Consider the following 27,720-nt stretch of genomic DNA (forward strand, 5'->3'; position numbering starts at 1 on the left):
TATTGTATGCGTGCGTTTGTGTGTGTGTGTGCGTGCGTGCCTTGATGTCATATTTGACCATAGGCCTAATATACACACTCACACACATTTGGTGAGTCAACAAAAAATGGTTGACCGCCGAACCACTGAGACAAGTTTATTCACTGTAGTTATAACAATTCCATACCATCACAGTCCTAGCTGGTTGCTGTTAAATAACAGTCTTGTGTAGCACCAGCCACACTGCACGAACATGACCAAAGATCTCAGACACAGACAGGACGCAAGCCCTTCAACAGTGGGATTTAGATGCTATGCTATCTTCTAACAGCTGTTCTGAGGAAGTTTGCAATGGTTATGGCTAGGGATGTCCCGATCACGTTTTTTGCTCCCGATCCGATTCCGATCATTTGGCTTTGAGCATCTGCTGATACCGATTTTTCCCGATCCGATATTTATATTTTATAGAACACGTTTATGCCATATCAGTCACAATAGTATATATAATATAATAATATCCCAAATCACAGACAATTTCCAGTCTAATATCATGATATGGATAATAATATTACATTGATACTAGGGATGTCCCGATCACGTTTTTGGCTCCCGATCCGATCCCGATCATTTGAAAATGAAGTGATCGGCCTAGATTTCCGATCACCAGATCAGATCGGGAGAACCCTAGTTATGGCTAATGTAATGTCCCCAAACGCTTGCAAAACGTGTGTGTGTTGTGTCACTGTCAGTCTCACCTCTAGCAGCATGGGCCCCAGGGCCTCCTTCTCCACCAGGCCCTGGCTACTGGAGGAGATGTCGCTCTTCTGTACCTCATCGTCAGGGGACAGCAGCGCCGCTTTCTCTGTGGGCAGAAGTAACACATCATTTATAAAAACAAAAAAAAAGACACAAATTCATCAAGGTACTGTGAGTGTGAATGTGTCGCAGCTACAGTACTAGGCCTATGACATAATAGGCCTGATTATAACTTTATAGGCATTATAATATAGGCATGATTATAACTGAGGAAGCTTTGAACAGGGGACGTCGAACTTGGTCACAGCGATGAAATATGCCGGTGAGATGGAACTGTAAGTGTGTTTACAAGACATATATTCAAGTCTATGGACTTTGAGGCTATTACAATGTTTGTTCAGAGCACTTGACGTAAATCATTTGCCAGCTAAGTCTATGGACTTTAATGTTTGTTTAATGACATTGTTTTAACTGCCGTAAGTTAAGACGTCATGTGGCAGATATAAACAGTGGGTGCCCCTCACTTCACACAAGTGTGATTTTATTTAAATGTTTTTGTCCTAACTGCCCAAAATAGGCACACCAGGTTGAAAATAGCATGGACAACGATGTGGAAATAATAATGAAAATATGATTAATTACTTCATCCAGCTGTCTTTAGCTCAAATAATTGTGATAAAGGTGATTATGTAATAATTGTGACAGACCTACTGATGTGTAGGTCAAATAATCCTGGTGCTCTAGGTTTGAATGCTGCTTGTGACCTACGGGTATGTCACACATACCCCCCCATTCTCTACACACTGCATTATGCCTTCACACAGAAGGGCCTCAAAAGGCTCCGTGTTAGGACAAGTTTGCAAAGTTTTGTTCAGGTACAGTAGGTTTTAAACTGGAACTGGGTATTCTGTTAAATGTCAATCAAATTTAGAATGACCATGAACATTAATAATAGCCGGACTTATTTCATGCTACTAACGGCTTATTTACATAGTTCGCTGATGTTGACCACTTGTTATTCACCCTTTTTGTCCTTATCTCCCTCTGTGGCCTCATACACAGCTGCTCTTGTGAGAGAGGATGGGGCACGGTGGTGGAAAATGTCCTCCGTCGGCAGGTGACCTCAGTGTGCACTACTATTTGAGTGTCATGTGTAGCAAGTTAGAAGTTGAAAATGTATGACCCTTATGCAGAGAATCCATGCAGTTACACAAGTATTGGCTTGTTCCCAGTCTTTGATGTGTTGAACGTCAAAAGAACAGAGGGGTCTGATCTTTCAGTGACACAAACGCTGCACATCAACACAAGACAACTGCTACACAACATGCTTACTGTAAATTAAATTGCAAATTGCAACAACGTTGAGACTGCCATTTCTAGTTATGTGGTTCCTATGGCAACACAGAGTGAAAACGACGACTGTGGAGAATCTTTCATATTTGTACATTTTGTCCCAGATTTGGGATGTGAGACATATTTGCCTCTTTAGCTGTCACTTTTGTTTCTTGTGAAACAAATTAGCCATGGAAGGGATTGGTGACAACTTCAGGTTATGATTTTGCATGCTGCAATAAAATACAATGCAATCAGTTTCAACATTGCAGCAACACAATTTAGCAGACACTCTGTAGACAAACAGAATATTGCATTGTATATCTTCTTGTGTCTACACTCCACAGGGGTGTGATGGCAGCCTAGCTTACTGAGGGTCTGGGAAGTGAGACATGGACGACAAGGGGAGATGGGAGATGCAGGTGAGAGGTAGAGGACATAAGGTTTAAAGAGAGAAAGAAAATAATTGGAGGAGGAAGCGAATATTGTGTGTTGTGTGTTCCCATTTCTGTGTAGTGACAAAAAACATTGAGATGGGGAGAGAGAGAGAGAGAGAGAGAGAGAGAGAGAGAGAGAGGAGAGAGAGAGAGAATTGGTGAAAGAAAGAGGGTGAGAGGCCCCCTTACACAAGGTCAGGGGGGCCTGGCTGCTTGGCTATTGGCTGCACTGTCACACACCCTGCTTCACTCCAGAAGCTGACAGAAAGGGGAAGGGGGGGAGAGAGAGAGAGAGAGAGAGAGAGAGAGAGAGAGAGAGAGAGAGAGAGAGAGAGAGAGAGAGAGAGAGAGAGAGAGAGAGAGAGAGAGAGAGAGAGAGAGAGAGAGAGAGAGAGAGAGAGAGAGAGAGAGAGAGAGAGAGAGAGAGAGAGAGAGAGAGAGAGAGAGAGAGAGAGAAGAGAGAGAGAGGAAGAGAGGAGGGGGTGGAAGGAAGGACAGAGACTAAGAGAAAAACAGAGCGGGAATGAGAACAGAGAAAGAGAAAAAGAAGGGGTTGTCTTTGGTTAGCAAAATTATTAGTGTCAGGGTCAGAGGTCACAAGACACAGTGATAAGAGAGAGTAATTCATGACATTAGCTTCAGAGCAGAACAGGGAACAGTCTTTTTAACGTAAAAAACAAAGAACCTTTTTTCTATTGAGCTGTTTGAGCTTGGTAGCTAAAATCCTGAGTGTTTATTTTACACTGGGAGTGTAAAAATTGACCTCCTGGGTCCGATGACACAAGTTGCCACGTCCTCCACCACTGCTTAGCTAAGGCAGTGTTTTGCCATAGCTGCCATATCTGTCAACGCATCCATTTGGATTTGTCTTCTGACGCTGTTGTCGTCCTACAGAGAAAATTGCTGCATCCTTGTAGCTTATACTAACTCTTGTTGCTTTTATGACATTGTCTAGAGTCAGAGTGAAGGCTGGCAGCAACATTTGAGGGCTGTCCTTTATATCCCAGACTCCAGAGGCACCCACACCTACTCTCGGCGCTCAGGGCATTTCAAATGGTGATAGTGATGGTTGGGTAGCGGGGATACTAAACTTACTTCTGGGTTACCCCATAATGGATCCTCTCCCTACGCTATGTAGGTCCGAGATGAGGTCCCACCCACCCGTATACCGGCAGTGGTTCCGACCAGAGAATATTTTCCCACGATACACAATTCTTACCCTTTTCTACATATCGTATCCAAAAAAGTAAAGGTCAGGGAACCCATTCTCAGATGTTTTATTTTTTAGCGGTGAAGACAATCTAAGTGACGATTTAATCAAGCGTTTTGTGTATTTGGGGTAGTTTAGGGCATTTTTTTGCCAGACAAGTTTATGGACTAATGTTTGTTTAGGGCAGTAAAGGACAACCTAAGACATCATCTGGCTGATATAGCCCTCGCTGCACCCCTCACTTCACACAAGTGTGATCTTTTTTCCTCTCAGTTTAGTAAATCCATGTATGCGAATGTATGTAGTTTTGATTTCCTTCAAAATATTGTAGTCCAGAGAAAACCCTTGGTTCAAAAGGCCAAGGCTTAAGTAGAAAAGATTACATAAAGCCTCACAACAACTCACATCATCACATGTTATGAAGTAGCACCTTCGGCCACACATTCCTCTATTGAGCCCCATACACCCATATAAAGAAAATCAGGGCTGGCTCAAGGGCATGCTGGCTTAGAACTGGCCAATCTTTAACCTGCTAGCTACAATTCTGGCCACTAGGTGTGTGTTTAAAGTTAAGCAGGTGAGAGGGTTGCCTCGCTCACCTACTTTAGGGCTGTTCACTTTCAACCAACACGTTTGCGACTCTGATTTGAAAATAACCCACATAAAAGCTGTAGTAAAGTTATCAACGGGATCATAAATAACGCTTCCTCCTCTTCCCCACAAAACACACACACAGCCATGCTGTCACCTACATCATGAATTCCCAAACTTTTCAGCCCCCCGACCACAAAATAATGCTGCCATTGACTCGCGACCCCAATCTAACAATCTAGCAATTTGGTGTGCATTTGTCCGCACATGTAATGTATACTAGAGCTATGTTGGGGTTTTGTAACAATTATAGTTAAAATGTACTTGAAAACATTTTTGTGTTTTTGAAATCACTCATTCTGTTCATCTGTTGAATGAGATAATAAAAAGAAAAAAGAAAATTGTAAAAAAAAATATGACCTGCACCACAGTTATTGTGTCTTTTTAGCTCATCTACAGTAACAACTAACCACTTAAGGCATGGATGATCTTCAAAAGACAGAGGTAGAAGTAAAGCTGAGACACGAATTGAGCGTTTGTAGCTGCTGGAGGTCGACACACGACAACCCAATGTTTACACGGAGAAAACACGCTCAACTGTGGACTTGACTCACACAACAGAGGATGGAGGACCAACATTACTCACTCTCCAGGCGCCACCATAGAGTAATAAAGGGATAGAGACTGAACCGGAGCGATAGGCCCGCCCCCCTGCTATTCATTTCAGTGGAAGTTGCTCAGTGGCGTTTTGAAGCACCCAGAAGAACCGTCTAGAAGTGCAAACGGGCGCTCAATGTTAAAGCCCAGCTGCACAGGGTTTCCTCGTCATAAATCCACGGGTCCGCCTGCAGTCCCACCTCTTACCACTAGGTGCTTCAACGTTGGCGAGCCTCACTGGGGGCTTGGGCGCCATACTCCCACGACTCCATTCATATGATTCATGCATTCAAGGTAAGGGGTGGGTCTGGGTGTCAGAGCGGCCAACCAGATCCACCTTACTAGCAGACAGAGACTGCGTACTATGTGTACTAGTTAACGTGAGTTGTCAGAATATGAAATGTCCATTACTTTGGCTGATCTGCACACAGCATCATGAATTATACTTCCATTCACATCCAATATATAAAATTAAATTACATATTAAAAATCACACCCGTGTGAACTGAGTGGTGTAAGGTATTGTATAGCCTGTCTGACGTAATGAAATCATGTCTGACGTAATGAAATCACACCCAGGTGAACAGGGTGAACATAGCAACCATGCTCATTTTTTCTGCACTAACAATGCCAGTAATGAAATCACATCCGGGTGAACAGGGTGAACATAGCAACCATGCTCATTTTTTCTGCACTAACAAAGCCAGTTGTAGGAGTGGTTTACACCACAAAAAATATATATAAAACATAAGTGAATGGAGGTACTTCCTTGGCCTACTGGCAGCAGGCACAAATAATTTGGCGACGGGTGTACAGTGGTTTACGAGACTAGCCCCAGACAAAAAGACAGACGGAGAGACCCATTTGTAGACATCTTGCCTTTCAGAGTCATGCACTGTAAAAACATCAGCCTGATGGGCACCGATGGCCTAGTGTTAAAGGCATAGGCTCTAATGCAGCCTGACAGCGTGTGGCAGGTTCAATTCCCGAGCCTGAAGACCTTTGCTGCGTGTCACTCCCTGTCTTTCTCTCCCCGTTTCCTGTCACTCTCTACTACTATCCAAAATAAAGGCAGAAAAGCCCCAAAACAAATATTAAAACAAAAAAACAGCCTGATTTATACTTAGTTGTGCAATAGTGTCACGCACCTAAAATAGCAAATCTACAAGCTCACAACACGACATGTTGTGAGCATCAGGCTGGTGTTTTTTACGACATGGCTCGTTTTCAGTGTATTCACAGTACTGTTAAGTACTGTATTTATCAGTAGTGTTTAGTAAAATCACATACACACAGTGTCCGATCATGTTTCTTACACATGATTTCTTCGCAAATTTAACTCCAAGTTAGATGGGACAAGCTGTGAAATAACCATCAAGTTGCACTCTGCAAGACATTGCAGAGACCTATTGAACAAATGTTCAATAGGTTTAGTGAGCAACTGGAATAACTAAGGCTGAATACCTGCGGCATCCATCTCTTTACACCCTTTGTATGTGCGCGGTATGTGGGTGTGCACACTGCACAGCATAGACACAAAGGGCCCTATTTTCACCAGTGCATTAACCCGTTCCCCTAAACCTCTTTGACGTCCCACCCCTGGGGACCCCCACATGGTAACTCTGTCATTTCTCTACCGTTTCAGACACGGAGCGGCTCGCCGGAACCGTTCCTGTGGGTCTGGAACTCCCCCCGGGAACCCCCACACGGAGTTACACCACTCACTTCACACGGGTGTGATTTTATTTATTTATTTATCTTTTATTTAGTTTATTTCTTATTTTGAAAATCATTTTTGAATATTTCAAATAGCCGATCCTCACAACGTGCGGCTAGTTGACCAATTTTAAAATGTTTTTCAAAAGAATAAAAAAAGGTTAAGAAATGTAGGGGTAAGGCACTGACGAAAATAGGACCAGAAGTGTCTACTGTAAGTAAGTGTTGCTAGGTGTAAAAGCCTCTGTGATATTCAAATCACAGACAAAAGAAAAAGAGTAAGCCACCTAAGGAGGTGTGTGTTTGTGTGTGTGTGTGTGCGTGTTCGCATGCGTGACTGTGTTTAGACTTAGATAGCATTTGAAACAGACTTATAGCATGTCATGTAGACAGCACAATAACAGTACAGCATAGTATAATATATATGTATAGCTTATATGTATAGTGTCATTATATATAGATATGTTCTAGTTACGTTCTTAGCTTACGCATGTTTCTTGATAAATGCTGTTTATATATGTGATGTATTCCCATGCTTTTTGTTCTTGCTTAATGTAAGTCGCTCTGGATTAAGAGCGTCTGCTAAATGCCTAAATTGTAAATTGTGTGCGTGTGTGTGTGTGCGTGTTCGCGTGCGTGTTTAGATTCCACATATGTTTATGTCTGATGAATGGGAGATTGTGTGGACTAACACTAATTGTACACCAAAACATACTTAACATTTCAGTGTCGCTGATAAATTGTTATCAGCGACAATGACATTAGAATGAAATTGAACAACAATTTCAGCTCCTGTCGTCATTGCCGCGTGTTCAATATGGAGGTGATCACAGATTCCATCGGAGGTGTCATAATGTTAACATTTACCTCATCTCCTGATCAAATGTTTGCCATCATATGCTGTTGTTTGCAAAGCCTAACAGCAATCTGAAAGAATCCTGCTAAAGACACACAACGTGTGATGATGCCATATGACTCCCAAGCAGGGCCAGAATCATGTTGTGTGAGCAGCACTAGGACCATCAAAAATGCTTGCTAAATGCGTGTTTCTGGATTTCATTTTATGAGATTTGGTCCTGTAACGCATGGATGGTGGCAAGAGTCACGGTCAACATAAGGAAAATGTGAAAATAACACAATGTTGTCATAGTGGGTAAACAAACTGTTGTAATCATGTGTGTGTGTGTGTGTGTGTGTGTGTGTGTGTGTGTGTGTGTGTGTGTGTGTGTGTGTGTGTGTGTGTGTGTGTGTGTGTGTGTGTTTCTTACCCTGCTCACGGCGTTTGATCTGTTGGATCTGGTCCACCGTGCTCTTGAGTATGTGGCACTTGTCTGGCTTGACGTTGAGGCTGGCGATGTCACCCATGTTGGCTGAAAGCAGGTCGGCCAGCTCCTCGATGTAGCGGCATTCCAGCTCCCGCCTCCGCTTCTCCACGCTATGCAATGCAACACACAAGAGAGGTATCAGTAAACAGTTTCATTAAATGTTGAGGACAAGATGAGGGCAAGGAGGAATGAAAGGTGGCAATGACGGAAGAGAAGACGTGGACTGGACAGTGGAGTGGACTCAATAAGATGTGGACTGGACAGTGGAGTGGACTGGACAGTGGAGTGGACAGTGGAGTGGACTGGACTGGACAGTGGACTGGACAGTGGAGTGGACTGGACAGTGGACTGGACAGTGGAGTGTCTCAATAAGTAATGCTCTAAAAGAGGATCCTGCAGAGAGAGAAAGAGATTGTGTGTGTGTGTGTGTGTGTGTGTGTGTGTGTGTGTGTGTGTGTGTGTGTGTGTGTGTGTGTGTGTGTGTGCATATATAAATACTGTGTATGTGTGTATATACATACATACATACATACATACATACATACATACATACATACATACATACATACATACATACATACATACATACATACATACATACATACATACATACATACATACATACATACATACATACATACATACATACATACATACATACATACATACATACATACATACATACATATATATACTGTATGTGTGGAAGGAACTACCGGCTACTTTACTTTAATTTATTTGTTTATTTAGTCGGGACAATGTATATTAATGAACATTACATTAAAAATGCAGTGTAAATATACCAGATTTAGCCAAACATGCTAATTTCCATCTGCAGTCCCCAGACATTGAACATCAAACAATACAAACAGGACTGACAAAGCCAGCTAATGTATTAATACATTCTAAAAGGTCTTACTTCAGGCTACTTCAACTCAGCTGACTTGTAGTACTCTTTTTCAGTAGCTTCTTGACACATGCTTGCCCTCATCTCAAATTCCAGAAACCTCTGTTATTATTAAATGAAAGTACAAAGTGGAGCAGTGTACTGCATTCAACTTTTTTGTTCTCGGTTATAGATGTATAACTTTTAGTCTTTCTATTGTACAGTACCTCTGCTTACAGTATAACATACTGCGGGTTCTTGAACCACCCACATTTTCCCTAGAAGAATTACTGTAGGTTTATCTTATCTTCATATATTCTGAAATATGTGACGCTGTTGGAAAATCCTGTGGTCTCTGATATTTGGGCAACAGAGGTAAACAGTAGCATAACCACTTAAACCTTCTAATCTTAGTAAAACAGACATGAGTTACAACTGTACAAATTAGGGACACCAGGGTGAAAGTGGTTAAAACCTTGGGTGGACCTTCTCAGTGGACTGTGGGAGGAATGTTAGCATGTTTTCTCTCTGGTGGTCCAAAGTTTGGATAAAACTAGGGATGCACCGAAAGGGAAATTCTTGTCCGAAACCGAATACCAAATATAGGAAACAGTTGGCCGAAAACCGAATATGATTAATATTCTTTATATTTTTTCCTACCAATGCTGTCATGGCCGCACCTTAAATCTACCTGATTATGGCAAAATACATGATTATGGCAAAAACCTAACTTAAATAATAATCACTATTATGGGTCCATAAAACATTTATTCTGCGCTTTTGAATGCATTAATTGCATACACTATTCTGTGATATATTTTCGTCCTATTCGGGCCGAAACCGAATATTTTCAACGAGCTGCCCCATGCAGGAGCTAACTAGCCAATTGATCGAAAATGCCGCAGCTCGCCTGGTCTTCAACCAGCCAAAATTCTCACTTCTCCCCCCTTCTCCGCTCCCTCCATTAGCTCCCGGTCGCCGCCCACACAGTACAAAAATCTGATGCTAGCCTTAAAAGCAACCAAATACCCCCATATCTTGCAAGTCTGATTGGACCCTACAAACCCTCCCGTGCACTCGGATCAGCCGACGCAGGGAGGCTGTAAGTACCTTCGCTAAAATCGCTGGGACAACGCTCCACACGTCCCAAACTCTTCTCCCTTCTGGCTCCAAAACTATGGAATGCACTTCCCATAACAATCAGAACTGCAGACTCACTCCCAATCTTCTGCCGTAGTCTGAAAACCCACCTCTTCAGACTCCATTTTAGCCCATAGCACTTGCTGTAGCACTTGCCTTAGCCTCAACGACCTACAGGTGTATGCATAGGTTCAACTTATGTAACTTAAATAGCACTTTATGTAGACATAGCACTTTATAGTGTATACGCATAGTCTCATTATATAGACATTCTACTGTTAGGTTCTTAGCTTCCGTTTGATTCATGATGACTATTTTTATGTATTTGATGTATTACCATGTTTTTGTTTTGCTCTTGCTTACTGTAAATTGCTCTGGATTAAGAGTGTCTGCTAAATGCCTAAATTGTAAATTGTAAGATGATCAACTTCTCAGCGGAGATGTTGGTCTGGAAGGACACAGCTGTTCAAAGGGTGAAAGACCATGTCTAGCTATGTGAAAGACGACTGCGAAAACGGATTAAATCAACCCCGGTCCGAATACTTTTTATACAAACGCAATATTCGGCGGCAGTGTGCAAACGTGATTGACATTACGTGAGGTTGATTATTTTTTCCCATGCTCCGACATCTGCTCCGATATTCTTGGGTAAAATGGCACGGCAAGGCCTAACTAACCGATTAATAAAATGTCTCCAGATGGCCATCCCTAGCAGAAATCATGTTGAATGTGGGGCTTCAACCCATTTTGGACAGAGGCCGATTCTAAAAAACGCCTTCTAAATTCTGACCTAAGTTTTTCAAAAAAATATGTTTTGATGCTGCTATTTAAAAAAAAAATTGATTTGAATACCGTACATACTGTACAGAACCCCAAAAGGGGTTCCCATCCATAAATGTGTTTATGATGATTTGGTCCAAAGATTTGTGTATTCATCTTCAAAATGGGAGACTAAACTGAGTGTTAATTTACCTCTGAAAGTGTACACGGTCTTTGTTCCATTTGCACAGCGTACAAGTTAAATTACCACCAGTGATTTGATTTGACTGTGTAGAGATCTAGATAAGGTTGTTTAGTGTATGTGTTCCTGTGTGTAGGCTATGAGAGTGGCATCCTCCTTCCTACTCTGATAACCTCTACAGGAAGATGGTGGAGCGACAGAGCTACGTGTCAATGCATGGGTTAGACGAGGGAAGCACAGGAGTGAGTCGAGTGGGTGAGAGGAAAGAAATTGAGCGATGGTAATATTCGCCTCTTTGATAATATTCGCCTGTTTGATAATATTCGCCTGTTTGCCGCACTCCTGCGGTGTGCAAGAACAAGCCCATGAGTACATGCAGTTATTATGGTGTGAGCCGAACAGCGGGAGTCACTGAGTGCATGTGTGACTTACGGCCTGATGTATGTTTAGCACTGTGTGTATATATCCCTGTCCGTGTGTGTGGGAGACAACAACAAGGAAAAGTAGGTCAGCGCATTGCCTAGCTTGAACACGCAGGCGCGCTGAACATGAGAAAGAGAGAGAGAGAAATAGAGTGTGCTTGCGCAGGTCAGTGGCTGCGTGAGGTTGCTGTAGAAACTGCTAGCTGGGCTGTGCTTGTGGGCCAGATTCAACTAGGCATCGAAGTGGACACCCCCACTGTGTGTGACACACACACACACACACACACACACACACACACACACACACACACACACACACACACACACACACACACACACACACACACACACACACACACACACACACACACACACACACACACACACACACACACACACACACACACACACACACACACACAGAAAAATAAAATCTTCAGAAGGCTACTCGATGCCTTCCAACCTTGAGAGATGGATATCTGTATATCCGTTTCATGTTGCCAACTTAGCCACAGTGGTAATACAACAACAGTGTTGCACAACCAAACATTGGTATTGTCTGTCAATCAGTCACTTAGCACCTGACCTTAGGTGCTGTGGCGGTGAGAAGTGAGAAGTTGCTTGTTTCACTGAGTGTGCTGTGCATGTACTGTATAGTGCTGCCTACACTACAGTATATAATGACACAAAATATGTTTCTCTGTTTCAACACATGAACCCTATTGTCCCTCTTCTGGGAATGTCATCATAGGTGCACATCCGGGGAACTGAAAAACATTTTCTGTGAAGACATATGTTGTAGTGGCCAAAAAGGTAGGGACTAAGTATAGAATCATCAAAGTATATGGGGTTTAAGTGGTTAAAATACATCCTACTTCAATACTTCCTACTTCAGGGATTCATCCCTTTCAAGTGGTCAACTAAAGATGATGCATATTCATCGTGAGTGGGGTGTAGTGTTTGTAATTTGAGCCAGGCAGAGGACAAACAACTGAGTGGGAGGTACCTCCCAGTGACCACCTGACCACAGAAAACTAACAGGTCAGGAGGTGAGGCATGTTTGGACCATATGCAGCAGGTAGGGAAATAATACGATATGCCGTCTTATTGGAAAATTCTATTTAGTAGCCATAGAGTGGATTATGATACGAGCGCTAATGATCTTTCCTCACATACTGCAGCCGCTGTATGCATTGCATACATAATCCAATGCATAATATCACGGCAGCGCGAACAAAGCTGTGTTCGGTGCAAGACATGCTGACGCAGCCGGCGTGGAGGCTAGTAACGCCAGTCCAGCCCCATGGAAGCTCTCCCTGAGAGGCCTCTAAATTAGCGCAGTGAGCTCCTTTACAACTCAATGGGACTGGGAGTGAGAGGTTCCACCATGTGGGGCTAATGTTAGTCCCGAGTCCCGACTCCAAGTAGGAGTTACAAAATGTTGGTATTGGTAAATCTTGTTATGGATGTTATGTCCTCTGAAGCAAAATATATGTTTTCTAATGTTCCACTATTTAGGAATTGCTGCCTCAACTGCACTCTCCAAAACTCCCCAGCTAGATCATTCCACTGTTTTTATTAATTTCATTCCTTCTTCTTGGTGTCGTCGTCCCCTAATAAAGTAATAAAGTCACAGCCCAATTATTTAATTACTTTTATTTCATTACTTAGAGCAGGGGTTCTCAACCCGCAGGTCGCGACCCCTCGGGGGGTCGCCGAATTATTTTGGGGGGTCCCCAAATTATTATTTTTTGCAACTGAATGGCTGGAAAAATGGAAATGAAGAGTTTACATATAGTACACATAGTACATGCATACACCTTCCCTAATGATTATATCTGGTTTCAGTATTTATTTATGGTGTATTGTCTCTATTATTAAGGTTATTGTAGCAGTCAATTTATATTGGGGGTCGGGAGGGGGCGGGGCGCCCGAGACATTGCCAAAGCATTTCCGGGGGTCCCCGGCCAAAAACGTTGAGAACCCCTGACTTAGAGTAGAGCTTAACAATAATGTCATCTCATCATCTTAAAGAAACATCTGAAAATGATGTTGGGGCATAAAACCAAAAGTTTATATTGTTGGTTATTCTCATTCTCATGGATTATTAGTCACATAAAAGTAACATTGCAGAGAAACAAGTGTTTTTCTTTACAAATCAAAACATTAGCCTAAATTAATAATCATATATCGCTCTGTGCTGAAAATACGAGGTTTTAAAAAAATATCGATTGAATCGTATGGAATATCGTATCGTATCGAATCGTGACCTTACAATCGAAAGTTGAATCGAATCGTGGATTAGGCGAATCGTGACAGCCCTATTATCAATCAATGCAGCATCAAACAAGAATTATTATAAAGGTTACTGAGTGTGGATGTTTGATGTGTTTATTGCCACTGGCTTTATCTGCTGCCAACTTGAAACACTGGAGGCTGCTCCAAATGGAGAAAACACATAGCAGCCCACGCTGCACCACCACCACGCTACTAGCATGCAGCTGAACTCTGCCTTCCCCGGTCATCATCGCTCCACCCTACACCCTCCCGGCCTCCACATGGTGGACTGACCAATGGAGAGAAGTTTCTCTCCATTTGCTGTTGTAGCCCTGTAGCGTTGCTTGTTAAGAAGGAACATTATCTCAGCAATCAGACTCCTCCAACTGTTTCTACATTTGTGCTTGTTGTGAACCTCATGGATAATGTATTTACTGGCCTTTGTTTTTTTCTTTTTTCTTACTGAACTACCACTTGAGTAAGTCTTAATCCTGACCTATGAGTGTAGAGTACCGAGAGGGGAGACGAGCAGCTAAAAATGAGCCAAGAATTCTTGGTTCATTTCTTGCCAAGTTTCGCTATTTCGTTTTTTCACAATAAAAGCTCCTGGCTGTTGCACAATGGGGTAAGTGTTGGCAGCATGGTACATTGAGAAGAGATCCTTGCCCAATCAGAAGACCTGGGTTCAAGTCCACCGTCTGTCCAGTTGACGTTTAGTGGCGCTCAAAACTCCACATGGAGGGAAGGCAGCAAGAAGAGAAATGCCAACCCCCAAGGCCTCATATAATATCACAAATAAAAATAAACAACTTCAATTTTGGCTCTCCCTTCCCGTTACATTGCACACAACTGAGGCTGGCAGAAAAACAAATGGGAGACATGTCTAAATGTGACAAAAGTGGTGAGTAGGGCTATAGCCATAGACATATAAACGTAGACGCCCTTTTCTGGCTCTGGAGCGTATGTGCTCAAGGGAGGGCAAAACTTTCCTTGCAAAGCACCGCGGAAGCATGAGCGTGCGTCACAGAGCGCATGTTCGGGTCTGTAAGTCCCGGGAAAGATGCGCTGTGATTGGCCAGTAATCAATTGAGTGGCAGCGTGACGTAACGTGCCTTCCACACTTCGGGCGTACTTCCTCCCCCAGTGTAAATTCTTCCTCCCCTCCTTCAACACGCATCGCTCCAACAAACTGCAGCAGCCAATGAGGCATCTATTTTTTAAATATCTATGGCTATTATAGCCATAACCGCAAGATTGCCATACACCCAAACGGTGTGCTGAGGAACACCTTGGGATGTGCCTTGGGATTTTGTGACAACCACAAATTGGTATTACAATACCAATACTGTACTATTACTATACTGTACAAAAAGTTTAATTATTATTTTTTGTATTTACTATATCAGTACGTTGTGCTGATTTTCCCAATACAGAGGCACATTCTATACCTTAAATCTATAAATATTTTGATCATTTTAAACGTGCCGCCCATATTTGGGGAGAGTATTTTTTGCACTTCTTCCGTCTGTGTGTCCGTCAGTCTGTCCGTGTGTCCGTCTGTGGACAGCTAATCTCTGGCTTGATCGCAGCCAAACTCTGCACACACACTCCCTGGATTCGGGAGCTGAACCTCTGCCCCAAAGTTTTCACATGGGCCTGTTATAGCGCCACCAGGAGGCCGATTTTTGACAGTACACCTACAGATTTTGTCCAAACAGCACGCAAATTGGTACACAGTCTCTCTATAGCCATTAAACGAAACGGGTCATCCAGATTTTTCATACTCCATCCAGATTGGCTACGATTGGCAAAAGGCCGCAAATCATGAACACATTGTGTGATTTCCGTCAGTACCCAAAATAATTACTTGAGAAGGAAAGAAGGTACCGGAATGTTTTTTTTCCTCCTTTTCATTTTATTCGTGCCTGCACTAGCCTGCAGGCATGAAGCGGAGCGCCACTGATTGCCAGCTATCTGCCTGCGGAGCGTTGCGTGATGGCCATTGACAATGCATTGGGCGCTTCAAGTTATATATTTCGAAAACTGCCAATAATTTCAAAGTAATAATCTGCATGTCCACAGTAAATTGGATTTTTTTAAAGCTGTGAATTGAGTTTCTCTGTGAAAGTATGAAGGAATAGGGAGGGTCCAAAGTTTCTAAGTGAAAGCATGTAAGACTAGTTAGGTGCCAAAGTTTACTATTGACGATATTATGCTGGTGGCTCTGCTAAAGCAGCGCCCCACAATTATGGGGCCCTATTACAGGTCATCTCGACTCCACCAAGTAACTTCTCTGCTCTCTACACTCTTTTTGTTAATGTTTCAAAACTGTTGTATTATAGTCTGGTGTTGTTGTCTTGTTTTTAGTCTGTCTTAGCTATTAAAAACCCAATAAAAACTAATAAATAATAAAACTTAATCATGACAGAACATAATATCTCCTTCATCTTGGGGCAGGTTGGTATCTGTGTGTATCTGTGTTTACCTTTGTCCTGACGTGTCGCATGGAGAGGCCTTCCTCTTCCGGGAATCCGGTGTGGCAGGGTCCAAGGGACCTTCCCCTACTGCGCTCATCTTCAACACACCTGAAGCAGGAAAGAGTCACATTTAGCACAGTTATTATATTTATTATTATTTTATTTTATTCTTTTCAATTGGGGCTATTATTTGTTTGCATTGAACGATGTGGTGCAACTCAAATGATGTGAAGGTGTGACCAAAGTGATAGGAAGGAACAGCCCTGGTGAGGGTTTCTGCAGCCAAGCGATTGTGGCAGACAGACAAAGAAAAATCTGAAATGCAAAAAAAAAAAAGAAAGAAAGAATAGAAAAGAAGAAATTATGTCTCTGTCCAGTCACAGTGGGTTTTAACAGCGGGCAACAGCCAGACAAATTTCCCGGAAGTGCATGTCAATGGGACCCGGCAACTACTGGCGATAGCAGGCGAACATGCCATGTTTGCGGAGGAACGTCGCACGAAATATAATTGATCTTTTGGGCGACATCATCCGGCGATAGCGGACGATAGCCAATACAATTCATGTGTTGCTCGCCGTTGTTCTCCCGCTGTTAAAACGCACTGTCAGTGTCCACCGACCCTCAGAAAGCACTGTTCTCTTGTCTGGGAATTTTCCATATCAGTGGTAACAATTTGGGGTGTAGTATGGAAGGCTGGAACAAAATCAGTGCTCACAGCCAATGATGGGCAGTAACAAGTTACTTTTGATATATTACTGTAATATTATTTTACCCACTAATGAGTAGTGTAAGGTTTTACTTGATCACAAAATTGTAATATATTACTCAGGTTGTGTTGCTTAACTTTATTGGAGTCTGCGTATGAATTGATTTGACATCATTTAGAAAGACACACACATTTCTCTATCAGGTCCCACAGTTAACAGTGCATGTTGGAGCACAAACCAAGCCATTAAGTCAAAGCTACAGATCTGGGGACGGTTACTAAAAAAAAACCTTCCCGGTTCCCGCAGCATTGAAGGTCCACAGTGGGCTAGCTAGATCAGGGGTTCCCAACCACTCGTTGAGCCCCCCGCTGGTGGTACACAGAGGAGTTGCCCAAAAAAGGAGACAAAAGTGGAAAGAAATATGTATACTACTACAGGTAGTTCTTCGGAGTCCTGAGTCCAGCGGTGCTGAAATGGGCATGACAGCACACCTAGCCGTTAATAGAAGTTTTGAGAACGGATGAACCACATTAGAAATATCATCAGTTGTGGGGCACCCGCTGGCCTAATGGTCCAGGCGCATACCACATATAGGCTCTGGCCTGACAGCGCGTCGCAGGTTCAGGTCCCCGTTCATGACGACCTTTGCTGCATGTCTCTCCCACTCTCTCACTCCCTTTTTCCTATCCGTCTTCACTGTAACTATCAATAAAGGCACAAAAGCCAAAAACAAATCTTTAAAACAAGAATTCATACATTATGAATAATAACCAGTAGCTTCCGTATAGATGTGTGTTTAATATAAGGGGGGTCCCTGCGGAGGTTGGTGCGGTGGTCCGCGGCAATGTTCCCTCTAATTTGTTTTCGGTCTGAGCCTCTGAGTCAAACCTCCTGAGCAGACATCAGCAACTGCTGAGCAAACATACATCACCTTGACACCAACTAGCCCAACATGAGAGAATGCGAAGTGAGCGCCCCACACTTCACACAGGTGTGATTTTTTTTTTTTTTTGTCAAATGGATTTTGGGAGTGAATCAATGAATAGTTACATAAGGCTACGCAATACAAGTTACATTTTTTTTGTTAATATCAAGGTGGTAGGCTAGCCTTTTCAGGCTGTGACCCGCCAAAGTAATCATATTTGAACTGGGGACCCCCCACCCAGACAAGCAACAGAATGGTTCCACAGATAAATGTTGTGAAATAGCAGATGTACAAGGCCGTTGTGAACTTGTGGATTGGCTATTTGCACAATTGTTGCCTCCGTCTTATATAATAATAGGGCTGTCAATCGATTCAAATATGTAATTGCGATAAATCGCATGATTGTCCATAGTTAATTGCGATGAATCGCAAATGAATCGCATATTTCTTATCCGTTCTAAATATACCTTAAATCAGTGGTAGTCAAGATTTTTCATATCAAGGCCCATTATTTATTCTGCATTTGAGCCATGGACCACCATTTGATGACATTTAGCCTTCCAGACCCAAACTAAAGAACTGTATTGATGTTGGTACCATTAGGAGAGATAACAGGCCAATGTTGATCAAAATAATGAGTAAGTAATGCAGATGTTTAACAATTATTCAACTGTTGAGTGTGAAATTGAACCAAATGGACCCACTTGGTTTAATTGTACACTCTCAAGAGTTAAAGATCTATAAGGGTTCATTTGGTTACCAAGTCTCCATCATTTCGCTGGGGACCACCTGGAACCCCCTGCAAGCACGCACACACACAGTCAGGCTGTCAACTACTAATTAGCTTTAGCAGGCATTAGCATGGTCTGTGTAGCATGCAAAAGTAAAGGTGGTTGCACACTGGACGCGTTTTTCGGAAAACCGATGGAGAAACGCCGCTAAAAATCAGAGAAACGCGCTCGGTGTGTGGGGACTGCTATGTTTGTCTCCCGAAACTGTTCAGTTCAGCCTGCATGAACAGCGCTCGAGCGCTCGGTTTCTGCCCCCTCAATGTCGTAACTCTTCTATTAGTTGGCTCTGGGTCAAACCACCGCGATGGGAAATGGCTGTGAATGTGTGTGGCAGCGGAATTGGCCAATGCGAACTGTATAATCTTAATACTTTGGCACAAACCAACTATTGGCGAAGAACAATATTGATGTAACTAAGAGTTTCGATGAGTTAGCTATATTTTATATACAGAGATTTAGAAGGAATAAGCTAAATCGTGAGGCGACAATTCCTCCTCCTTCAGTCCGCACTCCGCTGTTTCTCTTCTCCTGTGGAGATCACACTGTGTGGAGTGGGCAGTGGCTTCCAGGCGTGTGTGCGTGGGCGTGAGGGGAGACAGTGTTGCCAGGTCCGCGAATTATAAGCGAGTTAGAGTGTGTGTAAATAGTGTTGTTTTTTGTGGGCTTTTGAAATATGCAGACTTGGCAACCCACTCAGCAGCTATCTACCAGTCAACTAGCGGTGTCGCAAGTTTCCAGGGTAAACACTAACCAGTCGATTCTTCAAAGCTACTGGTAAAAAAAGAAGAAATATCATCAGTTGTGCTGATTAGTGATTAGACAGTGTTGTCAGAGCAGCAGCATTATTGGCTTAGGAATGGAACAAAAGGGGCAGGTATAAACTCCTGTATCTTAACATCAGTTATTATGGTGGTACTTGGAGAGCCAAATATTTTCTGAGGTGGTACTTCAGTATAAAAAGGTTGGGAACCAATGAGATAGATCATTCGTAAATACAAGAAGTTTGGAACCACCAGGACTCTTCCTAGAGATGTCCACCTGGCCGAGCTGAGCAATTGGGGGAGATGGGTCTTGGTCAGGGAGGCCTGCTTTCATTTCGCACCGCAAGAGACTGGAGGTGTGCCCCTTGCACCTAGTACTAGTAGGGATCCCGTGGGGCATTTTCACATTCTAATACAGCCTGCACATTCTGGCAGCCAGCTCGGTAGCGTGCTTCGCTAATCATTAGACTCCCAATCCACACCTTGTGGGAATGAATCCGGCTGCCGCCACTATTTTTAAAACAACCGCCGACTAGTTTATTTGGCCGATAAAGTATAGTTCTAGACCGTGACGGAGGGGCGCCGTCTCAATTGAACTTGAGCCACGAGAGACACAACCGAGCGGGCTAAAGTGTGCGAGTTGCCTTGTTGAAAGTTTGCTAGAGCCGACTCAGCCCTGTCAGGCACAGAATAGTAAAATATTACCCCCCCAAGGCAATGCCAACACTGAGCCAGGCAGTGCTGTCCTCCTGGAATAGAGGCACAGCTAACAGCGCTGCGTGTCAACGTCACTGCCTGTGACAACTAAGGTAACAGACATGGGCCTAAGAACACAGACAGGATAACAGATGTAGACATGGGCCTAAGAACACAGACAGGATAACAGATGTAGACATGGACCTAAGAACACAGACAAGATAACAGAGGTCACAGACATGGAGCCTAAGAACAGAGACAAGATAACTGAGGTCACAGCCTAAGAACAGAGACAAGATAACAGAGGTCACAGACATGGACCTAAGCACACAGACAGGATAACAGAGGTCACAGACATGGAGCCTAAGAACACAGACAGGATAACAGAGGTCACAGACATGGACCTAAGCACACAGACAGGATAACAGATGTAACAGACATGGACCTAAGCACACAGACAGGATAACAGATGTAACAGACATGGACCTAAGCACACAGACAGGATAACAGATGTAACAGACATGGACCTAAGAACACAGACAAGATAACAGAGGTCACAGACATGGACCTAAGCACACAGACAGGATAACAGAGGTCACAGACATGGAGCCTAAGAACACAGACAGGATAACTGAGGTCACAGACATGGACCTAAGAACACAGACAAGATAACAGAGGTCACAGACATGGACCTAAGCACACAGACAGGATAACAGATGTAACAGACATGGACCTAAGAACCCAGACAGGATAACAGAGGTCACAGACATGGAGCCTAAGAACACAGACAGGATAACTGAGGTCACAGACATGGACCTAAGCACACAGACAGGATAACAGAGGTCACAGACATGGACCTAAGAACACAGTCAGGATAACTGAGGTCACAGACATGGACCTAAGCACACAGACAAGATAACAGAGGTCACAGACATGGAGCCTAAGCACACAGACAAGATAACAGAGGTCACAGACATGGAGCCTAAGTACACAGACAAGATAACAAAGGTTCACCTTCCAACAGTACATGGAGCCTAGGCACACAACCAAGATAACAGAGGAGTGTCTTGACCTCAGGACAAGTCTGTCAATGTCTTTGAGTGGGCCACCCACCCAGATCCCAGTGAAATTGGCTGTGCACAGATGCTCCCCATCCAACCTGATGCAGATTCAGAAGATCTGAAAAGAGAATGTAAGAAACCGCCCAAAAATAGGTGTGCCAATTTGTAGAATTCTACCCTTAAGCAGAATTGAGGCTGTAATTGCTGCCAGAGGTGCTTCAACCAATTTTTATTTTATACAGGTTTAATGTTTGTTTTTAGTTCAATGTTTGTTTTAAAAACGCCATTGACAATAAAGACAGGTTTAATGTTTGTGTTTAGTTCAATGTTTGTTTTAAAAATGCCATTGACAATGAAGAGAAATTAATGTTTGTTTTTAGATCAACGTTTGTTTTAAAAACGCCATTGACAATGAAGGGAAAATGTACGTCATCTTGTCCCTAACACAAACATTTAATCCCATTAACAATAAAGAGAATTTAATGTTTGTTTTGACACCGTTTGTTCTACATCATCATTACATCACCTCCTCGATGTTGTAAGATGATAAGAGCGCCCCTCACTTCACACAGGTGTGATTTATTTTGTCATTATGTGACATTGTGTGTAAAATTGTGAGCAAGATTTAATAAATTTAAAACATTTTTGAGTAAGGCTGTAACATAACAAAATGCGGAACAAATTAAGGGCGGTGACTACTTTCACTAGACACTGTATGAGGGAATTCTGTGAGCTCATGAGAACTCGCAGTCAGACACAGAGGCAACGGTACAGTACAGTACAGTACAGCACAACTCCAATACAGAATGAGAGGAGGGTACAAAGATGAGTGCACAAAAGGTACAATTTTGTGTACAACTTCAATTGCTCACACAGATAGTGTCCAAAGGTGTGACAGGGATATGAACTGGTACTGTACATCATTAGCAGATACTATTTGTACACATATCTATAAATGTTTACACACGTACAGCTGAGTGTCTGCATCCGTAAAAAAACAGACAACTTACATGCTGCAGTATTGACATTAGAGTGCTATAAAGCACAGATGTGCATGAATGCACATACAAACATATCCTAAATGCTTCTGCGCACAAAAGCACTGTAAATCTCCAGGGCGGTGGAGTGGGGTGGGGTGGGGTGGTTGGGGGAAACAAGCAGCTATTGTCACGGTGCGGGGCCACGCTGCTCACAGGATTGCTAATCTTTCTCCGGCCTAGCCTCGTTTACATTTCACCTCAGTTCACCCCTCTCCTCCGCCCAGCCCAGCCCCACGCCCTCCTCCCCTGCACGCTACGACATCTGCAGCAGCATCTCTGTTCCATCCCCACGTCAGGATCTGTCTGTGTAGCCATGGCAACAAGAGCACGCTGCAGATTGTGCAGCGAGGGAATTCTGCGAGCTCACACTCAGACACAAAGGAACAGCGATACAGTACGGCACGACACCCAAGTAAAATGAGAGGAGCGTACAAAGATAAGATAAGTGAGACGTGAGTGCACACAATGTACAATGTGGTGAAGGCTACAACTTGAGTGTGGCATGGATATGTACTGGCACGTTAGCAGATACTATGTACAGTAGTATCATCTATAAATATATACACACGTACAGCTGAACCACTTCGGCTGCAAAATAAGAAACAAACAGCATATGTGCGTGCTGTAGAAACCCAACATTTATAGAATGCTGTAAACGCATGGATTTGCGTGACAAAAAGGAATGCACACACAAGCCGCCATTGACACAGTACGGGAACTCAATGCTCAGTGCTCACAGGATTGCTAATCTTCCCAGCCGAACTATAGCCTTGTTTACATTTCACCTCAGTTCACTCCTCTCCTATCCCCCCCACCCCCCCCCCCACACACCTCGTAACAAATGGTGCTTTAAAGAAGGAAAAAGATAAAGCATCTATCTATCCACGGCATATGAGAAAGCAAAGTATACTGATGCACAGATTGCACACATCAATAGTACGCGAGTAAAAATAGAAATGGGAGCTATTTTTCCACAGAAACCCCAACTGCTTTCCGTGCGGCACTTAAGATATTGAGCCCAAGATTCTGTGGTCAGTGAAATGGCTTGTAGCTTTCCAGCTCCTTCTAGCTGCTACTTCAGGTGCACTGTGTGATGTTCTATTGTGGACACACACATAGACCAGACTAATGCTCTCCATACACTAAGGCTTTTTGCCAGGTGCTTGGACTACATTTGCAGTTTTGCACCCACCACTACTGACGACCATAAAGACGACTTTAGTGACGACGACGACGACCTAGTCATGATTGGCTGGCCCCTAACCCAACGATAGTCTGAACGGCATAAAAACTCATACTCTGAACACTGTAATGCGGAGCTAACAGAAGCTAATGTCATGAGCTAACTGAAGCAGCTTTCTGCTTCTACGGGCAGACGGTGTGGAACAAACTCCCACTGTACCTTCGACAGGCAGCCTCTGTAGACATTTTTAAAGCACAGCTCTACTTCTACACTCTTGCTTTTAATTTCCTTGTTATTCATGTCCTCACTGTATTGCATTACTGCTATTATGCCTTGCTTTTCTTTTCTTTTTTTCTCCATTGCTCTGTAAAGCACTTTGAGCTGCATTTCATGTCATGAAAGGTGCTATACAAATAAAGCTTTATTATTATTATTATTATTATTATTAACTGGAACTAGAGGACAACCATAACACAGTGAGTGAACAAACAAAAGAATGTCGGAAATGAACGAAAACGGGCGCTACAAGAGCTTGTTGCACCTGGCAGTTATGACAGAGTCATTCTTGTTTAAAAGCTTAGTCCAGATTTACTCTCACATTTAACAGAATGTTAAGCGACAAGTCTTTTATGAGCCACTTTGTGTTTTTAATCCCAGTGCTGCACACGCTGACTGATTTTGCAAGGACCAGGAGCCATGTGATGTGACGCATTATGTTATCAGAATTCTTTCTGAGATTATTGACGTGTTTGCAATCGAAAACCGGCAACAAACACCAACTGGCACAAAAGCCTCATGGTAACATCAAAGCACCATGCTATCAAGACATCAAATACAACCAACGAGATACAATACAACCTTTTGGAGAATTCATTATGTGATAATTTTTCTTAAAAGGAGAAAGTAAAAGATGTGTTAAAAAATATACTGCTTTCTTTAATTTTAGATTTTTGTGATTTTTTTTTTATAGGGGATGGGGGCATTCGAGCAAGTGGCTAATTATTGTATGTATGGCGATTTCTTTATTATTATTTACTATAGTCCTACTAGACCCCAGGAAATTACATCTGGCCACAAAAGATCAATATTTTGCGTTTGTTTGTTTGCGTTCATGTTTTGCATGAATTCAAACCAGGTTTCAAATTCAAACCAGGTTTCAAATAAGTTACATGCACACACACAAACACATCAACAGACAGACACAATTGCAAAGTATTTGAGGAAGTCCTTCCAGGTAATGGGTTGCACTCGGTTTAGGCTTTCCTGTATACCCATGGGTCTTCCTACAATAGCCAAGAGTATCAGTGGTGAGGAAATGTATGGGGGAGCATGGATGTAGGCTGATACTGGCTAATCAAATTGATTGTCCAACTTCATTGATTGGCCAACTAAGGTTCCAGCACACCACTGTGAAGACTGGGGTTCGATGCCAAGTGGTCGTCTACAGTCTACACCATCCCTAAGACTAACAGTAAGGGTCAGCAGTGATAGGGATTATTGCGACCAAAGGTCGCAGTTAACTATGGAATCGTGCATTTCCCGTCAGTGTGTCGTTTGCTTGGTTGGTCACCCCAGGTGAGAGAGCATGTGACATCACGTGACATCATCAGGGATGGAGATCCCTGTCATGTCATCAATATTAGGCGTCTTACTGGTACACATATCACATATATATGATATCCCAAATTTTTGCCCACTGTGATTCAGCCAACTTTTTCCATTTTCTGGATACTCTATTCTTTGTCATAGTTTTTGCTTTTTCAGAAGCAAAATCCACTGAAGTGTGGAGATCATCATTTCAATCTATCACATCAATTGTCCGAGCAGGCTGAACATTGTCCGAGCAGTACAATGTTATTTTAGGATATCAGATTCCTCTGTACACGTTCAAATAACGACCACCATTAATTTCCACATAGCTTTGATCATGATCTTAGTACATCCATGTGCTGTAGGAAGTCAACAGCTCAACAAGATGGTCTACTAAACACTCCCGTGAGAGAAGCGTGCTCACAGATTATACATTGCTGCAGTGCAGGCTGCCAGGTAATAGCCCTGGTATGGCCAGACTAATATCACTGTGTAGATATTGGTCTGGAACCTCGGTGTGGAAGATTCATTTCTAAGGGGCGGTCACAAATGTCACAGATGTTGCTCGCGGTGGTGGAATATTTTTTCGACACTATGACAAACAATGGCACTATTTTAAGGCAGATTTTCATGAAATGGAGTTACAATCACGACGGGGTGATTCTACAAAGGTTAGTGAAAAACTCCTGCAGTGAAGTTATTTTGACGATCGTAAACTAAAGCGCTGTAAGTGTTAAAATATAATTCACTCGAAGGTTTACATTTTCCATTAGAGTCCAGTTCATACCTGAGTATTACCTGCTCGGCTGCTTCTCTGCAGCAGTCTCACAGTATGAGGGGGCAGGTGTGAACATTTTGGATTTTGCTATCCTTTGTTTTGTGATCTATTTGTGCTGAGCCACGCCAGTATGAAGTTCAATCGTTAATATCTAAAATAACAAGCTATATGTCATCTAAATGGCAGAAAATCGAGTCAGACAGAATTGAGGCAAATTTGTAGAGTGAAGATGATGGAGATTTGGTCTGCAATTTCCAATCATTGATGACATTTTCATGTCTCTCTCACATGAATTTGCAGAACCACAGCAGGAGAAAAGACCATCCAAAAACAAACAATAGGGTTTCAGCCTTTCAGGCATGGACCTGTAGACATCTGCACTGAATCTCTGTATGAGTGAATGTTTAAAAACATAGCCCATCAACTAAATAAAAATAAAATATTATAATATGCACTTACATTCAGTGATGTGTGACCCTGGTAAGCTTGAATACTTGTTAACGTGTGAATGCAAAAGCATGGTATAGCCTTGAGTCTCCTTTCTCCTGGTCTTTGAATGTCATAAATAACAAGCGTGGGAGGTTTGGTCTCAGTTCTGATGTCGCTGTCCAAACCCTTTCCTCTAACTTGTTATAAATGTAGACAAAACAAAGTTGCACAATGTGATTTACTAAATCTTTTTTCTCTACAACGTGTATGGGCTCTCTATCAGGCCTGTAGTCTGCTTTTCTAGGAATAGAGGAGCAAGCAGCTGCTGCCAGGCCAGTTCCTGAGGCTACTGTTATGGTTAGCTCTGCGATCTACCATCGCCATAACATAACTCCCGGCATCCTGGGACACATGATAAGAGCTCACTTATACCCTTTTTTCTACAACAATTACAAGTATATTCGCCATATATACTGTATACATAACTGGTGATTGATACTTTCCCATTGCAAGTATGTCTCTCTGTTCTTTATTTCCTCTGGTTCAACACCACACATGCACCATAGGTCTCCAAACTCACAACAGGAGCTACAACCACCATTACTCTTTATGTCCGCTTCTCTCAAATCAGGAGAGCTGAGAGCAGGGGAGATCTTTCATAGCATAGCATCATGCCAGAAAAGAGGGGAAAATTAGTCTACCTGCGTGTCCTGTTTCCATCACTGCCAATCAGAGCTGCCTGGAGACAATACATGCACATATTTCAGACAATTTAGAGTAATTTTTCCTGAGAATTAATGGCAATTTTAACCTTTCACATTAAAGACAAAGTCCAGATGTTTGATTGTCCAGTGAGGAAGGGCATTTAGAAAAAAGTGGCGTCAAAACCTTGATTAGTCGTGACCTGTTTTGAGTAGTAGCCGGTCATAATATTGTATTAAGGAGACACATTTCACATACTGTGTTTTGGCCATGGTATATCTCTGTGGACTTAAGGTTCTGTGTACCCAAAGTTAAGAAGGCTAAACTTGACATTGGGACTGTCTTCATAAAAGCACAGAGAAACTTGTATCATTGCAAGAGAAAAGCAATTCAGTCACTATATTTAACAGTTTGGCGGGCATTAGTTCTGATGGTGCCCATTCAGCAAACTGCATAGATGTACCTCAAGCTCCATGAACACACCTTCTACTGCAGGGAGCTGTCAAACCAAGTTGAGAACAAAGCATCTCGTCAGAGCCACATCAAATATTACAAATGTGCACTGTAGGCCCGTCATTTTGCTGTTTACAAAGACTTCTGACTTGAGCCAACTGCCAGGCCAATGGCAAATCAACCTGTGACTTCTGACTTGAGCCAACTGCCAGGCCAATGGCAAATCAACCTGTGACTTCTGACTTGAGCCAACTGCCAGGCCAATGGCAAATCAACCTGTGTCAAATAAAATGTAATCGAGTCCATGTTAGATCACAAAAATATGTGCGTGATGAGTTGTAAGAGATAATGAATATGTGAACGCGCACACGCGCACACACACACACACACACACACACACAACACATGATTGCCATAAAGTACTAACGTAAAGGCTGC

General features: G+C 42.8%; 1 protein-coding gene across 1 annotated transcript in view; it reads right to left on the bottom strand.

The window, feature by feature from the left end:
* Positions 1–27,720, bottom strand: part of ncoa1 (nuclear receptor coactivator 1) — a 91,983-nt gene that overhangs the window by 23,417 nt on the left and 40,846 nt on the right. The window contains exons 3-5 of the mRNA XM_079525407.1: positions 16,175–16,274; positions 7,947–8,113; positions 735–841 (exon numbers count right to left, since the gene is read on the bottom strand). Coding sequence (XP_079381533.1) covers positions 735–841; positions 7,947–8,113; positions 16,175–16,263 — 363 coding nt within the window. The 5' untranslated portion in view covers positions 16,264–16,274. The remainder of the gene's footprint in view (positions 1–734; positions 842–7,946; positions 8,114–16,174; positions 16,275–27,720) is intronic.

Source organism: Electrona antarctica (assembly GCF_951216825.1).
Source record: "Electrona antarctica genome assembly, chromosome: 17".
NCBI lineage: Eukaryota > Metazoa > Chordata > Actinopteri > Myctophiformes > Myctophidae > Electrona > Electrona antarctica.